The following is a 19520-nucleotide window of genomic DNA, read 5'->3' as shown; positions in this document are numbered from 1 at the left end:
AGCACTGCTCTGCAACAATTAAAGCATCGGGGTGTTATCAGCACTCTTCTCATTCTAAGCCAAAACACAGCATTCCACCAGCTACTAGGAAGAAAATTAATTCTGTGCTAACTGAAACCAGGACATATATTTAGTATTGGACAGCCGATACATATTAACTCAAGTCCAGAAAAATAAAATTGTCAATCTAAACACGTTAGTTCCTCAGCTTGTACGTGGTGCAGAGCTTGTTACGTACAGTTTGCTAAAGGACAGACATGCTGCTTTACCTACAAAATGGTGTGAGCAGACTGCAACTGTGTAGAATTGACTACCCCGAAATACATGCAGCAGAACCCACAGACGATGACATTTCCATGTTTCAGAGTAGCCAATGCAGGGCTAAGCAGATGCTAAAAGATCAATAAAGGTAGCTCTGGCAAAAAAGAAAAATGCACGACAAAGGAAGACCAAACGGGCTGATGCCTAACGTTGTGTCGTTTCCTTCATTTTCCCCACCCACCTCGTTCCCGGGACTGTGCACCAGTCTGCTCGCTACTGCTTTGCCATCTGGTTTCTGTCTGTAACACTACAGTTGCAATGCAAAAACTTGTACAACTGATGCCACCGTCTGGAAAAACACAGTATTCTATCTAGCACACAGCGTAAATGCGTTGGAAATTTACAGTATGCAGTATTGAGGTGTTGCTACTGTTGACAGGTTTTTCCATTGAAATGTTTCATATTTTCAGGATATCAAGCCAGTAGCATAACTAAGTGACAATATTCCAAACAGGTGACTTTTAAACACCACGGGTGAAACCCCAGAACTGCCAGGAAAGGGAAGACGTCAGAAGACAAAAGGGATGAAATGGAAGACTGAACAAAGCTACTGAACATCCACATCTGAAATACCCTCAAGTAAGACAGACAACTGAGACAAATTACTAAGAAAAAAATACTATATTTTAAGATGTTAAAATGTGTTACCTTTATCTTGTAAATATGTAAAAATTCTTTACAAAAAGCTTCATTAAATTGGCCAAAGAAATGCCTTAAAGATTGGTCCTGCAATCTTTGTTCTTAAACCACTCCAACGACCTGAGCAATGCGAGTAAGCAGATTCCAGGAAAGCAATGATTGCTAGAAAGGCAAGTCAGCCATTTTGTGTAAACATCAGCACTGATCCACACAGAAGCAGAAGTTAACTAGGAAAAGGATTTTCTACTAAGCTACCGCATAACGTATTCTCTCCTGGCAAACTAGTACAAACAGAAAGGAGTGCTCCTTGCTATGGCAAAGGTCAAAGGGAACTTGGTGCTCCTTCACCTTCTCCAGCGGTCCTACGTGACAACACAAGCAGGTTTAAACTTGTAGCTGTACAAATCGTACCAAGCCAGAAGGACTGATGGCAAGTGCCCAGCACTTTTATTCCTTTGTTCACCTTGGGCTTCGATATACTTATTTCTTTATGCCTGTCAAAGTGGCCCCAAAAGATTAGTCTTAATTGAAACCTTACAAGGCTGTAAATAGGATGCCATTAGGTCTTCTCATACTAAGGTGCTCTCTGCCTAGTAGTTAACACCTGTGAAGCCCTGGATCACAGTTAGGAAAGCAGTGCACTAGAACTGGTGAATCTCACTCAGGAGAAAACAGCGTTGTACAGAGGTAGTAAGGCAGCGTTCTGCAAAATGTGGCATTTATTACAACTCAGAAGACCTCCAAGCCTCAGGAAAAAAAAGGATCATGTGCCACACAAAATAGTTCAACTGAATAACTTTGTTCACAAAGCAGCATGACAGACCGTGGTACTTTAAAAAAAAAAAAAAAGTTTACAGAAAACAGGCTTCATCCTTGACAGCCATGAGATGAAACTCCATTTATGTTTGCAAAAGAATGTGAAAGTAAAGAAATTTCTTTAGAAGACTAAAAATAAACAGATGTATGCAATGTAAAAGTGAATTTTAAGGACAGACAGAAAGAAACCAAATCAGACAAGCTTCAGAAGGCATAGGGAGGTATATTACAAAACAAAACAAGAAAACAAACAAAAACACATGCTGAACACAAGACTTTGAAAAAATACATTTTTCCTCCATCTACTCAGTACTCTGGGATTTGCTTTTTGATCTTCTGTTCTCTAACTTGTCTTTCAAGATGAGACTGCTTTCAGCTTTCTTATCTTAGTAGTGTGTTTCCTAGTCACTGACTTGCTATTTAAACCCAGAGGTAGCCAGCTATTCTCATTTTCTAATGTGAGGCCTTGCAAACAGCAATCTTATTATTCCTCAGACCAGGAAGAGCCCAAGGATAAAAAGCCACCTTGTTTTAAGTGCTGAATTCTGACAGGTTGAAGGTTAAGTATTGTAACAGTCAGTTTTACAAGAAGTTGCACCAATCTTTCATTACAAGGAGGTCAAGTCCTTCAAACCCCATACTGGAAATGACTTAGTCAAGTACAATATCCTATCGAACCACAATCATGAAAGCATTTCTATTATTACCTAAAACTTATTGCTAGTAGACTGTTTTCAACCAGGGATACAAGACAAGGTGATGTATGCAACAACTTGTACCCTATATGAACAAGTATTCTGGCATCATGCTCTGCAGCAGTGCACAGCTATTTTATAAAAATCAAGCAAGAAAATGAGCTAGAGACAGTGGGAACCACTACAAAAGGTACGTAATGCAGTTATAGACTCCCTTTCACAGATCATTTGATCACAAATTGCTCAGTCTCTACTTGAGAAATGCGCTTAAAGCAACTTCCTTGTGATGATCAGGTCTCTGGCACTACCGTTTATTGATACTGCTTCCCACCTTCTGAGGGATGGCTTCTAAGAGCACTAGCAAAGGAGCATGTTTATATCCATTAGATTTTACAGTAAACTGAACAGAAACAAAATGTTCACTTGAACTGTTTGCTACCAAAACAGTGTAAATGTCAACAAAACCAACTTTTTTTTTTTTTTTTTTTGCTAGTAAGTAGAAACAGTTTGGCTGTCTTTCAAGAAGACTTCGTACTTCTTTGTGCATACATATTTGTCATGAGAGCCAAAAGGACTACAGGAAAGCAAAATGGAATAGTTCATTATTTTACAAATAAATGCTAGTCATGGAACTTCGCTTGAGCCTTATCTGTAGACCACCATTCTCAGTTACTTCTTTCACATATCCTTGAAAACAAATCACAAAATATTTTATCCCATAACACTTTCAGTGCACAGTGTTTCCTCGGCTGGAAATTACTCTTTTTCTGTCACAGCTCTTAGATACTACTTTGTTCTGACTTACTTTTGTAAGTAAGGATGTTTCTGCTCAGGCATCCTAAGGCACAACTGAGAATGCTTTTTGAGTACCTTAACTGGCTATAATTCTTTGCCTCTAGTCTCCAACAAAGAATAAACTGATTGGGATCTTCATTTAACCCTGACACTGCTATTGTTCACCATTCTAAGGGGGATTGACCCTTCTTACATTCTACAGAGGACTGATCAATCTCCCATCATTGATCCTTACCGTCTGCCAGTCCACGAACAGCACTTTAAACCAAGTGACTTTCTCCAGGCAGATCACATACATGCTGCAACATGCTGTAGCCTCTAAGTTAATTAGCCAAGAGCCAATACTTCCATAACACTCTGTATTCTGATGTTGCCATGACCCTCTGCCGCAAATATGCTAAATGGATGGAAGAATACATCCTTATCTGTAAAATATTCAACAAGCATACAACACCAGCAACATTTGTCCTTAAGATTTATTTATGTATACATGTATATACTCAATTAAAAAGTATAAAAAACAGCTCTGTGAAGAAATACAAATCTACCCATTTTGTAAGTCTTCCCACTTATATACATATTTTAATAAGCTTCTGGTAAATTTTTACTCTGAAAATGGGGCATTCCAAGAATTTGTAAAAGGAATCTTAAACAGGATCTCTGTTACATTCAGCTGAATACAGGTTGTATAGTCTTAAAGGTGTGGTACTACCTGTTCTTCATCAACAGCATACAGCAAGGGGGCATGAGAACACAAAAAATAATCCACCGTTTTCTTTGTTCAATGATCAAATTCCCAAAAAATATGCAAAGAAGCGAGTCTCCTTTAAACCGTATAGACAAAAACACACCCAACTTGTTACAATTACTGACATAATAAATATGTAGCTGTTTAGAAACAAAGTTTAACAGTCTTTTCCAGTATTGTTTCCTGTTACATCTTTGAAACATTAGAATTTTGAAGAAGTTGAAGAAAAATGTCTCTTTCAAAGAAGAAACATGAAACAAAGACTTATTGTTTTGTTTTCACTTTCCTTCTTGCATCCTTATGTTTCTTCCGGCATTCCTGAAAATATTTAAATTTTAACACAGTATTATGAGAAGTTTCTCAATTCACCTCTTAGTCTCAAACATGTTTTTTTCCATGCACTAATGTAGCTGGTGCTGTGCAATACAGACATTCATTGATTTACCAGACCAGACACCACAACATGAAGTTACACACACTGCTATGTTAAAAATCTGTAGTTCCCTTGTAAAGTTTCAAGCCCTTCTGAAATTCCCAAATTTATTTTTAATGCAAATTAAACAGATAAGCAGCCCCATTCCCTCCTTACACTGAGCTTTCAGCTAGTTATCAAGTAACAGATGTTAAAATACTCACCTCAAGCAATAATCTACGTCTGTCTTCCCAACTATCTTTTTCTTCGCTGAGGTCAACTGATCTACAGAATAACTTGGGGCCCTCTGCACAGAACAAAGAACAAATTAATGTAGTTAATGACATCTGAAGGACATCTTAATGTCATGTAGTTAATGACATATGAAGGACATCTGAATACGATGTCCTTCATAAATTTCACATGCAAAATAGTAATAAAGTCAGAAGGCCTGTTGTTTTCCACATACTCTACCCTTACCCCCACAACACAGTTGATTGAAACAAAATGTGTTATACATTACAGCCTGGCATACTAGAGAAAAATTAAAGGCAGCAGCAGTTTTCTTTATTATGCTGTAATTACAGTCAATCAGTATCTGTTTCATTAAAGGCTCATCAGCATGATTCCATGCCTATCAAAAAAAAATTTATGCCTGTTACAGATTCAGAGCTTGATTTTAACAAGCACTGTAAATCAGATTCTCAAGCTGGAAGATAACAGTACAATAACTATATTAGCTACATAACAACTTTTACATACACTTTTTTTTTTAAACAATCAATATATTAACTTGTCTCAGGAAATTAACATAATTTAAAGTTGTCCTGACAATTGCATAAAATACCAGAAGCAACTATATTTTTTTGTACTATGAAATTCATTATATTCACATTCACACAAAAGAAACACCACAAAACACGTTATGTAGGATCAATAACCATATGGGTATAAACCCCATTATACCTTTTAAGCGTTCATCATCTTTGGAGAAGAAGAATAACCTAGCACTTACTGCCTGAGGTAAAGAGGAAAACCTAGAAAAATACAAAGAAATTTCAGTGTCATAAAAGTTAGTCTCAAATTCCATTAACACAAATTAAAGCTGCAATGCTTCACAGAAATAGCATGCACTGAAATGTAGCATTACTCCACAACAACCAAATACAGCCTTCTGTAAAGAAATGTGCAAGAACACTTGGCATGTATTTGACTTTTGGCCAAAACCACTACCCAATTAAGTTCTCATGCACCAACCCAGAAACTCAATTTTTACATTCAACTTCAAAACTGACAGCAGAATTTTTGAATATTATGTTCTGTGCACTAAGGAATGGTTTCCCTAAAAAAATTTTTAAAAATATGCACAATGAAGATACTAGCTTTCCATGACTGGATGGATTGATGCTATTAAAATTCTCATAGCATCATCTACTACCAAGATAACAAAAAAGAACAGAACTTGCATTTCTTTGTCCCTTTCACTTTCTGTTGCCTCTGGTTCATCATCATCCTCAGAGCTGCTGTCTTGGAAACGTGGATCTTCTTGCCAGCTGACTTTTACAGGTTTTATTGTTTCAATTACGTAGGGCTCTGCAGTAGTAGCACAACAGAAGTCAGTTAACTCACCTCCTTGCCAGTAAAAAATTCTACTTAAGAGTGAAATAGTTACATTGGAAACAACAGATTTGTGCAGGACAAAAACCTCCCTTCACAGATTCTTCTATGGTTCTTTGGACAGGTATGAACGTAGTTTGCTCTCTCTAATATTAGTAATTCATCCCCTAAACACACAAGTAGTATTAACACAGCATAGGGAAAAAGTGCACCAACTCCTTTTGAAGCTCACTGTTAGGGCCCATGGTTCTGATCAAGTCACTCTAACCAAACAATTCTTATTAACTCATTTGGGAGTAATTGTGACTGTTCATATTTTAACTTGTAGAAGATGGAATATAAGCTTCCTTTCACTTTCTTACAAAGTTCCTTTATTAAGAGGCTCACAATGCCTTAGCTTATTCTTTCTGTGTATTCAATCACACTGTTATATTCACATACATGTTCCTGCCTATTAACAGACAGGGAGTTGCCAGAAGTTCAGTTTAGACATGGTAACTTCCATATGCATCTGAGCTATTACAGCCTCCCTCGGCCAAAAGGACTGAGGTTAGGGGTACTCTCTTCTTTTAGTGTATAAGCACAGTATCTGTGCAGGACTCATCAGGCCAGAGTAGAAAGACAGCTCTTCCTTATACTGCCTCTCTCTGGCAATATAAAGCCAATTCCAAACCCAGAAGTCACTAGACAATGGTGGGGGGGAGGCGGAAGAGGGGGGACAAAAACAAAGAAATACCACCACAAAAATCTTACTCCAGTGAAAGAACAGAAATTTCTAATCTGGAAAAAGGACGCATTTGCTGAGGAAGAAAGCAAGTTCAAATTATCCACATCACACAATTTGCACTACAAAAGCCAGACTATTGATTTTCTTCTTTCATAGCTTCCACATGACACGCATGATCTTTCTGAAGTCAGGTTAAACAAAAATCACAAAAATTATTGTAGCAACCAAGGTATGTGCAATAGGGTCACACCTATCTTTTTGCTTTGTGTCAACTCAGCAGCAAGCACAGTGGTCCTGCAACCCGTGAATAGGATTTTTATACAATATAAGCCAATAGTTATTCGTAACAAATAATGTAAGACACAGTGTTCGAGTATGGTTCTCAATGCTAAGAAGTTTGTGAAATACAGACTACATCTCCTCACAGGTATTTTCCACATTGTTCTAGTGAGCTCACACGTTGCTATACTGACCTGTATCACTGAATTTACCATTTTTGAAGTCAGCATTACTGATTGTTCTGTTTTTTATGTCAGTTAACTTCAGTCTCTTTTCCTACAGTATTTCTTATGAAGGTATTCAATATCATTTTTTTCTAATCTTCATCACACATTCAATTTCCTTACATTGAGTTGCTTTTTTGTTTTTACCTCAATAATACCCCAATAATCACATCATTCAGTTTCAAGTTTCTATGGTTACAATACAGTTAAGTACATGGAACCGTTCATGGATCTTGGGGTCAACTCTAAGATCTTCTCTGCTCATAATACTCCCTAAATTAAGGGATATTTTATTTATACTATCTTGTTTTATATGAATCCTGATTTGACTTGTGTACCATATTTTTTTCCTCGTATATTTGAGAAATTCAGTGGATGACAACTTTTTCCATCACTGTTCAAAAAATAATTAAATAGTATTTCCTTTTCAAAACATTATCTCTTGACGCTATCCCTTAAAAAATGGGATGCAAGCATGAATAATTGGGATTAAACTACAAAGATCTTGGCAAGTATAAAAGACCACCATAATGATTTTGCATTACTGACTTTAGCCTTTGAAAACCCTCTAGTTTCCAAACCTATAACATGCTATGTAATTCCTGTGTCTGACATAATCAACTCGTTCAAAAATCTATTATTACGTATATTCTGCTATTACCTTCTTTTACGTGTGACTGATCCACATCATCAAAGAAAGAAAACTTGAAACCACCACATTTCTGAGCTGTGTTACTCCCATCATCAGGTCCCAGGTTGTCGTGTGGGGTGGATTCCTCTGCTTTATCTTTGTCCCAGGGTATTTCTTCTCTTTTTTCTGGTTTGCTCTTTGAAGATCCAAACAACTCTTTTAAATCAACAGCAATATCATAATAGATTTCTTTAGACACTTCAGGCAGTTTCTCACTCTCCTCCCTCTTCTTCTTTCTCTTAGCTTTACTGAAATCAGATTGTTAAAAGATAATGAAACAACATGCGTGTTTTTAAAGGAAAGGTTCCCCAAGAATTTCAGAAATAATAGCAATTATAATAGCAATAGCAATTAATAGCGAGGCTGCTTATCCGAACACATCAATAAGTAGATCACTTAACTACATTTTTTTTTCCTTCTCTTTCTTAGCAGTTCCAAGTTCTGGCAACAGGATATTCCAAGGTTTATACGCCAGCATGACTGTCCTTTGTGTTCAGACTTTTAACCTCTTTCTTTCCACCTTATACAATTTGCCCACCTTTTGAGGGTGAGCAGCGGGGAGGTGCCTCAGGTTTGAATGCATGAAAAGGCAGCAACACTTCTACTTCATAATGAACTAAATTCTGACTCATCATTTAATACATAATAGTATCTGATCTCAATACTATGATATTTGGGACAGATTTCTTTTCTGGCAAATTAGAATTTTACAGACAATGCTTTCTCCTCACAGATTTGCAAGTCTCAAAGTCCATGACTTGAAGCAGAGGAAAGCCTGAAGGTGAGAAAGGAGAACAGAAAATAGCACATGGGGAGTAGGGGAAGTATTATGTTACTTGGTATTGGTATAGGCCACAATCCTTATTTCAGCAATAACAGGGAGAACTAAGGAAAAAACAGCAGTATGTGTAGGTTCAAAGTCTTTTTTTTTTGCCGTTTTTGAAAGCCAGCCTTCCAGGGAAAGAAACATTACAATGATAGGTACCAAGCTGTACTATTACCTCTCTTTTTCTGTAGTATCGGGTTTCCTTTCAAAAACCGCATGGTCCTGCCTTGTGGGATCATAGCGGAGGGCATTAATATCCCTATAATAATAGAATGGGGAAAAAAAAAAAAGCAAGAAATCACCCATGAGACACTACAAATGGTCAATTGAAAGCTACCCTAAACCTTTACAGTTAGATTCAGATCTAGAACTACTTCTTTATCAAAAAAAAGCTCCAAACCAATCCAAAATCTAACTGACCAGAAGATACTTTTTAAATGCCTGTGCCTGTCTGGTTCAGGAAAAGTTATAAACGGAATCAACTTTAATCTAATTGTATAATATTTAATATAAAACACACTTCAAGTTGAGCGTTATGCAGTAGAAGCTTATATCTCCTCAAAAGATATACAGGTGGAGGCATATCAATAGATATCTATTCATAGATAAATATACCAATGTTGCTGTGTATTCCAGTACCAAACATTCCACAAAGTCAAATAATTCAAGGAAACAGAGTAGCATGTTCACCTTCCAGTATGTAAACGTTTTGGGGAACTTCCAGATAGAGCAGTCTAATGTTTAGACTGACCCTTATGCAGCCTTACCACAATGCAGGAAGACAGCCATGTACTTCCCCTCCTCTCCCTCAATTAATGCTTACAACTTAGTTAACTGCTTTTAAATAGGTATGCACTATATCATTAACTGGGTATTAGAGAACACCAATGCAATAAATATTTCCTAAAATTATCTCTGCGGCTGTAGAGATCATTTCCCCCTCTGCTAGTCTTTAGAAAATGCAGGAAAATTTACAAAGCAGCCATAGATCTAAATATGATTGTGCAGTAGTCACAATATTTTGCAGCCAGAAGTCAATTCATGCCATTCCAGTAACAACTGTCTGTAAAAGCTGACTGACTGCACATTACTCCATTACACTTAACTCTTAATTTCCACCATTTCAATCCACAGCCAGACGTAACAAATTACCGATCTAATGAAGACATTTCTCAAAAGCAGAAATACAGATAAGCATAAAAAGAAAAAGTCTCCACTGCAAAAGAAGAGTCATGTTGTCCCTTGAAAGAAGGATAACTCATTTTTCATGTGTAGGCCAGAGAGAACAATTACCTTCTTAACTCCTATGGAAGTTATGATCTAACCTACTGACCTACTGCCTAACTCACATGTTCTTTGTCTATCTTATTTAAGTTTGTCTTCACAAAGAACAGAACTATCTCACACAGGCAAGGACTTACTAAAATATTAATTCCCAGACACAGTAAATTTTCTACAGTTGGATTGTTGCAAAAACCATAAGCAGTCATCCTATCACTTCTTTTTTACCACAATGACAATTACCAGTTACATAATCTACCAGGACACTCAAGTTGGAAACTGAATTAAAAGCTAACTTCAGATGCACACAACATCTGAAGGCTGAAGGTCCTTCAGTAAACTAAGAAACTTTAGTTGGGTAATATTGACAAAAATTAAGCCTCCCCAAAATCCCTTCTTCTCTGATAAAAGATGGCCCATACTTGAATTTCTTCACATTTGTAGCCATTTTAGTTGGTTTGGCGTGTTCCAAGTCGACATTCAAGAGGCTTCCCAGTATTTGCAGGTTTCTCTTTTTCTCTGCAGCAAATTCATCCTCCTCATCTGCCTTCAATGTATTTGTTTCTGCTAATAAGTTAAATGAATAAATAAGTACATTTTCCCCACTGTGACTGAAGTAAGTCTGTAAGTCTGTGAAATTCAATGTATAACGTTATTACAACAGTAGGAGAGCTCATGCAAATTGACAGGGCACTTCCCTTATCTTAAAGCTACTTAGAGGCTTTCTTCCTTGCTGTGCAACTAGTCTTTGAGTAGCAGTATTAAGGACACTTATTTCATGTGAAAATCAGACCAGTTATTTACCCTGTTCCCTTTTTTGTACAACCGTGCAACAACTCCGGCAGTGAGAGAGGCTGTACAGAAAATCATTTAAGCAAAGGCAGTAGCAGAACTTGGCAAAAGATTAAATTTCAGAAATAAATTCTGAGCCATGAGCAGCAGGTTAACAATTTGTTAGGGAAAAAAAATCTTTAGAAGGCTTTTTTTTTTTTTTTTTTAAATAGCAGAAAAGATGAAAAGGACCAAAAAAAATCTTTCTGACTGCTCAATGGAGAGCACAATGACTACAAAACCAACAGCTGAAATTGATGTAAAGGTCAAAAAGTTTATTTTAGTTATGTCACCTTAAGTTATTTTCCTTAAGAAAAACATGGGCAAAACATTCTGGCATCAGCCTGTATTAAAAAGATAATTTCAAATGTTGACTTTTTAACAAAATTAATATTTAATTTAGCTATTACAAATGCTTTTGCAGTATATATATTTGAGAAAACACAACTACCAGAATACCATACGTATAGCCACAGCAGTTTGGCTGTTTACTTTGAAGAATCACCAGAGAAACAAGAGGTTAAGGAGCTTCTACAAGCATCCAAAATTAAGGCTCCATTATATACCTCTAGTATTACTGTTAACCAGGAACAAAGTACAAAGTACTTAGGGATATGGTTTAGTGGGGACTGTTAGTGTTAGGTCAGAGGTTGGACTCGATGATCTTGAGGTCTCTTCCAACCTAGAAATTCTGTGATTCTGTACAAGCTTACCTTCTTCTTCACTGTCACTTTCAAGGAATCGAGCATCCATACGAAATCTTTCATCTGTGCCAAACCGGGATTGCAAATTCAAGAGCTAAATAAAACGAAAACCTATTAAGTGTTGGAAAACAAACCATCAACATATAGTAACCTTTCCCCCCCAGTGCTATAAACACAACATAGTAACAACCTTTAAATGTTGATGCCTTTTCCAGAAATTCCTCCATAGTCAAAAACAACGACAAGATCAGAGAACTGTCCTCACTTCCCAACACCCATTTTCCCCATAGCTACTGTTCCCTCTTTTTAAGAGAATTCCATTTTAAGTTTGTCAAAATCCTATTCAGCAAGAATGCAAACCTATGTATTACATACTTCCAAAGTGGCGTTATGGAGTCTTACCAAAAAAAATAAATCGCATTAATAGATTCACTCACTTTTTCACCAGCTTTGCCTTCAAACTGGGGTTTAATTTTGAATCTCTCATCATCTGTATCATCTTGCTCATCTTCACTGCTTTCAAAGAGTCTTCCAGAAGTTTTAGGAGCAGACTCCTATGTTAAACAAAAAGAATACAGAAAAGGAGACGTTTTCACAACTATCGGAAAATAATTCAGTAATAACTTTGTTCTTGTGCTTTCCAATTTATCTGAAAAAATGCATTGCTAGAACAACCAGCTAACTTACTGGCCCACGCATTTCAAATCTTACATTGTTTAGGCATTTCACCATTTTGTTTTAGTTTTCCATCAGAAGGGTCTCTTAAAGAAAGATACCGTACAGGGATTCCAAATACAAATGAAGATACATATAACTTAAAAAAAAAAAAAAAAAAAAAAAAGCCTTAAGTATGAGGAAAAATTAGAGAAGAAGATTTTATTTCAATAGCAAAGATGGCTTTAACCTTGCCTTTTTTTTTTTTTCAGGGGGTGGGGAAAATACAGTCTGAGGAGTCTGCTAAATAAGGTGTTGATTAAATAAGCTTTAAAGATGAAGCCCCACGCAATTTCTTTGGACTCAAATATCATTTTAAAAACAAGACACTTCATTAATCCAGATTTTTTGTCCAGTGTTGGAAAGAACAGTAAGTCTTTCTACAGTACTACCTTCCTTTGACCGAAAGCAGTGAAATTCAAAACTACTTATGCTCTATAACCTAAATATTCTTTTTCTTTTAATCAAAGTTAAAACACCTTGCATACAGATCTCCATCTCCTTATAAGGTTTCAAACATCTCCAACTTTGTCAGATGCACAGTCAATTCTTTGTAACCTGTTTCATGTTGGCTAAAAAAGAATTATTCCTATTAGTTCAAAACTTCTTCATTTACTTTTTTCTATCACCACACTATGAAAAATAGTCTTCAAAACAAATGGCACAGTCATATCCATATGAAACTTCTTCACACAATACTGGACTTTTTCTTAATAAAACTTACTTTTTCATGCACATTTCCCAAACTCTCATCTTCCTTCAAGATCTCATCCACTTCAGCTTCACTTTCCACATCCGAATCAAATGTGATGTGTTTACGCTTGCTTTCTGGCTGGCTATCCTACGTAAGAATAAAACTGTCAAGTTAAACGTTAAATACTCGCTACAGTCACACAGAAGTAACTCGGATATTTCTATGACATTACAGGAGGAATCTACGGTTCCTTTTGCACCTCTAGAGACAGCCCAGGAATTAGATAGGCAACATTCTGTACGAACTCTGAAAACCGGCAATATTTAAAAATTTAATAGGGGCATTCTTGATCATACTTTAAAATAATTTATTTTCCCTTTGATTTTACTGTATACTATTCAGATAAAAGTTGTGAGTGTAATTACCAGATTTGAAAGAGCTCCTTGAATGACTTTCTTCTGTAATTCTCTCTCTTTCTGTCTCTCTTCTAGAGCTGCCAGCCTCCTCTGGTTATCCTGCAATTGTTTCTTTTTCGTATTAGACTCCTTTGAAGCAGTACCATGAAGTTCCTTATTTTCCAGGAGACTCATCTTCTTACTTTCACATTTCTTAACTTCACATTCTGAACTTGTGTTGCTTACAACCTTCTTCATTTTGTTTGAAAGCAGTTTTGGGCTTTTCAGTTGTTGTTTCATGCGTTTCTGCAACACTGCAGTGTTACCATCCACGTCACTGCTCTCACCTTCACTGTCACTGGTGCTAGGAGCAGCATCTCCATACTCTAAGTTTTGGTCTTCCTGCAAATAATTTGTCCTTTTCCTCTTTCCTTGTAAACGTGGCTTGCAAACAGGCTGATCATTCTCATCTACTAAGGAGACAGCATCTGATAACTTGTGCTGTTGACAAGGCTCACTTTGTTCATTTTCCTTGCTGATATCAAGGGAATAAAAACGATGGTTCTTCGATTGCCCTTCAGAGGGCTTCTGCCCACAATAAGGAATTGAAGCTTCAACACCTAAACTTTCTACAGGCTTCTTTAAACCAGCGCTGTCCTCTTTTTCACAAAGGGACCGCATTCCTCTGAAGGGCTGGTATTTCAAACACGAACCGTTTTGTCTCTTGGAGCTTTCCTCATCAACATTCTTCTCCCCTTCTAAAATGGCAGCAACTATATCTTCAGGACTGATGCACTTCTTTTTAACTGCAGGGGGGGTCCTAGAAAGTTTTGTTTTACATGTGACGTTGCCCTTAGCATTTTCTTTCACGCTGCACTGACTAGAGCTCTGTGCGTTATCCAATTCTTCGACTGATGTCCCAGAGTTCTCCGTAGCTAATGCTTTTAGGTCATCTAATGTGAGGTCTAGACGGTAACAGTTTTGCATCATGGATTCATAATCAGAACTGATTTCAGACTCCCCTTTCTCAGACTCTGAATAAGAGCTTTCACTATCGCTTGTCTTTGTTGTACTTGGCAAGGCAGAAATTTTAGGTTTTCTTACTTTCCCTTCTCTTACAGTTCTGTGGGTTTTCGGTGAGGAGTCATTTGCCAAATCACATTTTTTATTAGTTAGTATTTCTTTTGTTTCCACCACTGCCAGTTTAGAGTCTTCTAAAAATGCAGTTTTCATGCTACTTGGATCTGAACCTTTACTCTCAGCAATAATCTCATCTGTATCTGCTGAATCATAACCATTATCACATTCCACAGTCTCTTTCTCTTTATTATTTCCTTTGACAACTTTCTTTGTAGCATCTAGATTGCCTAAGGACCAGTGAGTATTGTACTTTAACTCAAAATTAACTCCAACAATTTCCAAGTGGTCACCCTCAGTCTCAATGTCTGCTTGCTGTCTTTCCATCCCTTTCTTTACCATCGTTCTAATTTCCTCCTCAGAATCAATGTCACCATCAGAAACATGCATTGTATTATTCTGAGAAGAAATCCTAGAATTATTGGTTTTAGCTGATAACGAGCCTCGCCCTGGTGTTCTCCTATAAAGACTGCTTGATGGAAGCAATTCAGACCCCTCACTGGATTTGGTTTTTGATCTTTGATCTAGCTGTGAAGAGCTTGTGCTTTTTGAATGCGGCCAGCACCCAGAAGGGGGCGCTGCTGATCCATTCACACCCTCACTGTCCAGTTGTCTCAGCTTTTTAGGTTGTTTCTTAGTTACAGGGAATTCTCCTTGCCTCTTCTTGCTTATGCTGTCATCTTTCTCTTCCAAATACCAAGTAAGCTTGGATACAGGAACTACATGCGTCAAGTCTTGCTCCAGCTTTCTAAGGTTGTGGCAGTATTTTGATGGGTCATATTTCACAACGTTAGTCTTAGTTAAGGAATAAGAACAATACAATTCTTCCAGCAGAGACTTCCAATCTCTCGGAACAAGCTAAATTCTAAGTGAAAGGACAATGAGTTCTTTTAACGGTATGACAGTATGCCTTTAAACAAAGGACTTGCAATCTAAAAAAAGTTATTCAAATCACACAGATTTATTGTAAGATTTACTTAAGGGACTCAGTAAATCAAAACTAGTAGTCAATGTGAAGACCCTCAAGCAGATAAGCAGAAACAGTTACCCATACAACAAAAGAAAGAAGAGCATGGTGTCTATGCCCAACCAGAACAAAAAGGATATTTTATTTTTTTGTTGATTCCTAAGGCGAAGGATGGGTAGGACTCTACCAAACTTACCCACAACCCAATTCTGAAAGGAAACAGAAATAAATTCAGTATAAAACAAAACAAAAAAAGGAAATGAAATAAACCTGGAGTAAAACAACGTGTATATTCTTTGGTAAGAAAGAACCATCTGTGATCTATTTATTTTTTGTTTCCCTTAGTAAGATATTTTCAGTGTGCAACTTAACCAGATTCCTTCTTAAAAAAAAAAAAAAATCACAACAAAAAACATACAATAAGACCAATAATTATCTACGACCTGCAAATAATGACAAAATACAACCAAATTTCTTTACAAGTAAGATTCTTAATATAAAGCTTCTGGCTTATGAATTAACAATGGTAACTATATGGACGGTATCACTACTCCTTCGCCTCCTAATCACTACTATGGACGGTATCACTACTACTTCCCCTCCCAAGTAACAAATTCAAAATCCCCCACACTTTCCAAAAATCAAAGTGTAGAGTAAATAAATTTAAAATTTTGTGGTAAATGTTTTTGTTGCCTAAGTTTGCATGCTCAACAATTTTGTTCAGTCTTACTTTTAAATGTATTGAAGCACAGAGAACAGCCTGACAGCCCAGCCATCCAAAATGTATATGCTCTATAAAAATAAATACATATGCTCTTTCTATGCTCTTAAGACTGACATGAAGACATTCAGGCATTAAAGGGTCACGAAGCATTTATTAATTTAACTTGACAGAGGACTGCATGATCAAGATTATTTCTAGTCATGACAAAGAACGATAAAAATATCCTGCTTGTCTACATGTAAGGCATTTCTTTTGACTACTTCACAAAGCTGGATTGTCATACTTACACAAGTTTCTTTACAGACAACATAAAGATTTGACAGGAATTTAGATGTAATAAACTTGTGCCCAATTCTGTTTTTTAATTCTCTACAGATCTACCCCACCATACCTTATGGTCTGGCACCTCTGTACCTGGTACTGCTTTCATGTGGAAGTCTACAACTCCAGCCTTTTTCAGAGATTCCAGCAAAGACGTTTTGTCGTTTCTCTGTGTTTTTTCTTTCTGAAGCCTCGCTTCCTCTCTCTCCATAGCAAGCCTGTACCAAAAAGTACATCACACCTGTAAAAAGATCTGCCTGTGTTCTAAATTGTAACTGGCAGTGACCATCTCCCATAGAACAGTAAGCATTCACTACTTAAAGAAATAACATATTTCTGATTATAGTTGATCTTTAAGGGAAAATAAGTGCTAATATGCATCAACAGTCCACCAACATCAATAAAAATTAGAAAGAATAAAGAGTGTAGCAGATGCATAAAGCATTGCCGTAATATTGGTAGTTAAACATAAAAAGGGTAACTTCAGTAAAAACATACGTTTGTTTCTTGATTTTTACCTATGCAAAAAGCTTTCTTTGGCCAACTCGACTTGCAGCGTCCCTCCTTTCCATTTGGCTTTATTTAAAACTGATACACCTGTGAAACAAGGAGACTAGAAATTAGTATCTTCTACATTAAAAAATTCACTTTGAACTTAACTATGCCACCTTCTACAATAGCTTGAGGTTTCTTTAGTATCATCTTATACCACATTAGACATTTGATTTAAGTTTGCATATGAAAAGTGTAATATCCTATTCTTAAACAAGGACATCCACATCCAAAACTAAAGTTCTGAGATGAGAAGTGTTATTCAAGTCTGTACAGTTCAGTTCAAACACTGATGTGAAGATTCAAATACATGTACGACGAAGTTTCTATGCTAATGTCAGATAAACTCTTCTGTACTTAACTTCTTACTTATTTTTGTAAGATACAGTTAATGAGCACAAAAAACAGTTAGGAAAACTGTTCTACTTGGAACTTAAAGAACTGCTGGGTTAGCTTTTAGTTGATCTCTTCATAATGGCTGTATTCTCTAAATACAGGGGCACGTTACCGTTCCCTCTCTTTAGATAAAGGTACCTTCATCTGGTGTTTTACTGCTACATATATGTATTACACAGGTAATTTTATAACTTCACAAATAATTTTGTAATCCACCTATTTTGGAATTTGTAAGACTGCTGTAACAGAAGCACGTTTATGGAAACTCATTCTGGACTACCTTTCATGTCGAGTTTCTTCTACTGTTTTATGGACTCCGCAAGTGTTTGAAACACATTTCCTATACTTTTTGATAAAAGGGCTAGAACAAACAAATAAAATCACCTCTTCAATCTGCTAGTATCTGCTCACTGAGAACTCTAGCAAAAACAGCCTCCATATACTGCAACTTAAAGCAAGTGAATCAAGTATGACAACAGAATGAAACAAGCTCTGCCTTGACTATGTTCTGACTTGACATCAGATGAACCATCAGTTATGTCATTTGGTTCAGGAACATAATATAAATAAAATGAAAAGAATATACTTACATTTTTTAAGATCTGTTTCAGAAATGTTGGCAGTGATGTAAGCAAAAGTTTTCGTAGGATTTCCTGCTCAACGATAAACATTAATTCAATTTCTATGTAACTTTAACATTTATTTCCTGAAAATAAATATTTCTGAAACAAGAACAGTATTTCACACTGTGAGTTGAAGCATAACCCACTTTTAAAGAATGATATAAAACTGTTACCCTGGTCATCTTTTCTGGTAATAATCTCTACATCCAAAACACGTCCAAACTTGCTAAATCTTTCTTGTAGTTCAGCTTTAGAAACTGTATGGTCAAGACCTCCAACATATAGACGTTTTGAAGCTTGTTCCTTCTCCATATTCAAGAAGTCAAGCTGTCACATCTGTAACACGCACTCTGTTTTTCTGTAAAAAGATAGCAATAGTTCCAATTATGAAACAAATCATTCCATCGAAATTCCTCCACAAAGAACCTTTGAGAAGAGTGCACCTTTGCTTTGGACTAGGTAACGTGCTCTGCTCCAGTCCTGTATCAGTAAATACTGCATTGTTATATGCCAGGGCTTAGCTTATCTTTTACCTTAAAGTGCATAACTTGCTGCACTACAGTATGCGTGAACAGCTCAGCATACCTTTCACTTCTCCCCCTGGTATCACAGCTTAAAGCCTGCAAGTTATCAAGCTTTTACCTGTAACTTTTAAGGTAATAACATTAGAACTGATGTTTAGGAATACAACCTCTGTGGATTGGTGCAGATGAAGCTCAAGCCCTCCTACACTTCAGAATTTCTTTACAGAAATCAAGAAGCTGAGCAGTACAAACACTGAATTGAGAAACTGCTCTTTAGTATTTCTGCCACGATACCACACACTCCTGCGCACCTGACCACTTGGTGCAAGGGGCCAGTCCCTCCTCACTGCGCGTCTCGTTCCAGCACAAGCGACAACAAAAGCACAGCACAGACGGGGAAAGGCCGAGCTCATCCCACTTATTTTCCAGCGTACACACACCAACCTCTCCGGCCCCAAATTACAAAAGGAAAGAAGAAACCCACGACCAAAGCAGCCCCTGGGTGAGGCGGCCCCGCTGGCCGCGGGGCGTTCTGTAGCAGTACGGAACGCTCGTACGCGCGTACACTTTGTACACATTGTCCACGAGGCCTGGATACGTGCAGGGTATTTGCGTACGTTTCTGCTATTTTCGGGAGGACGCGAACACAATTTAAGCCCTCCGCCCCCCTCAGTCCCGGCCGCCGCTCACCGCCTCCATGTGCGCTCCTCGCGGAGCCGCTGCCGGTGCCTTCCCCCTCGCGGCCCTTCCCGGCGCTGTCTCCCCGCAGGAGGGTTCCGCCTCCCGCCGCTCCGCCCGCGCTGCCGCCGGGCTCCTGTTCGCGGCCGGTCAGCTTTGGGGGGAACACACGGCTGGGGGCACGGGACG

The 19520-nt window shown here is 37.4% G+C and overlaps 1 protein-coding gene across 2 annotated transcripts; it reads right to left on the bottom strand.

The window, feature by feature from the left end:
* Positions 1 to 3737: 3737 nt before the first annotated feature.
* NOL8 (nucleolar protein 8) lies at positions 3738 to 19473 on the bottom strand. Of its 2 annotated transcripts, XM_082768030.1 has the most exons (18): positions 19344 to 19473; positions 18303 to 18487; positions 18097 to 18159; positions 17077 to 17155; positions 16652 to 16776; positions 16244 to 16305; positions 15654 to 15722; positions 13440 to 15335; positions 13045 to 13161; positions 12044 to 12160; positions 11616 to 11700; positions 10494 to 10638; positions 8966 to 9049; positions 7935 to 8212; positions 5893 to 6019; positions 5393 to 5463; positions 4651 to 4733; positions 3738 to 4332 (listed from the first exon to the last, which is right to left on the bottom strand). In XM_082768030.1, exons 2-18 carry the CDS (start codon positions 18439 to 18441, stop codon positions 4279 to 4281), a joined length of 3594 nt encoding a protein of 1197 aa, XP_082624156.1. In that variant the 5' UTR covers positions 18442 to 18487; positions 19344 to 19473; the 3' UTR covers positions 3738 to 4278. The 2 variants fall into 2 exon arrangements, with proteins under 2 accessions (XP_082624156.1, XP_082624157.1); XM_082768031.1 differs by lacking the exon at positions 16244 to 16305 and having other exon boundaries at positions 16629 to 16776.
* Positions 19474 to 19520: the final 47 nt, after the last annotated feature.

This window comes from Aythya marila (genome assembly GCF_965140915.1).
Source record: "Aythya marila genome assembly, chromosome: 10".
Taxonomy (NCBI): domain Eukaryota; kingdom Metazoa; phylum Chordata; class Aves; order Anseriformes; family Anatidae; genus Aythya; species Aythya marila.
This window is presented reverse-complemented; position numbering and strand designations above follow the sequence as displayed.

Coding starts and splice junctions, on each gene's coding strand:
- NOL8 (XM_082768030.1), bottom strand. CDS start 18,441: ATGGAGAAGGAACAAGCTTCAAAACGTCTATATGTTGGAGGTCTTGAC. Junction 17,156..18,096: donor TGAAACAGATCTTAAAAAAT/GTAAGTATATTC, acceptor CTTGTTTCACAG/GTGTATCAGTTTTAAATAAA. Junction 9,050..10,493: donor ACAAATGTGAAGAAATTCAA/GTATGGGCCATC, acceptor CTATTATTATAG/GGATATTAATGCCCTCCGCT.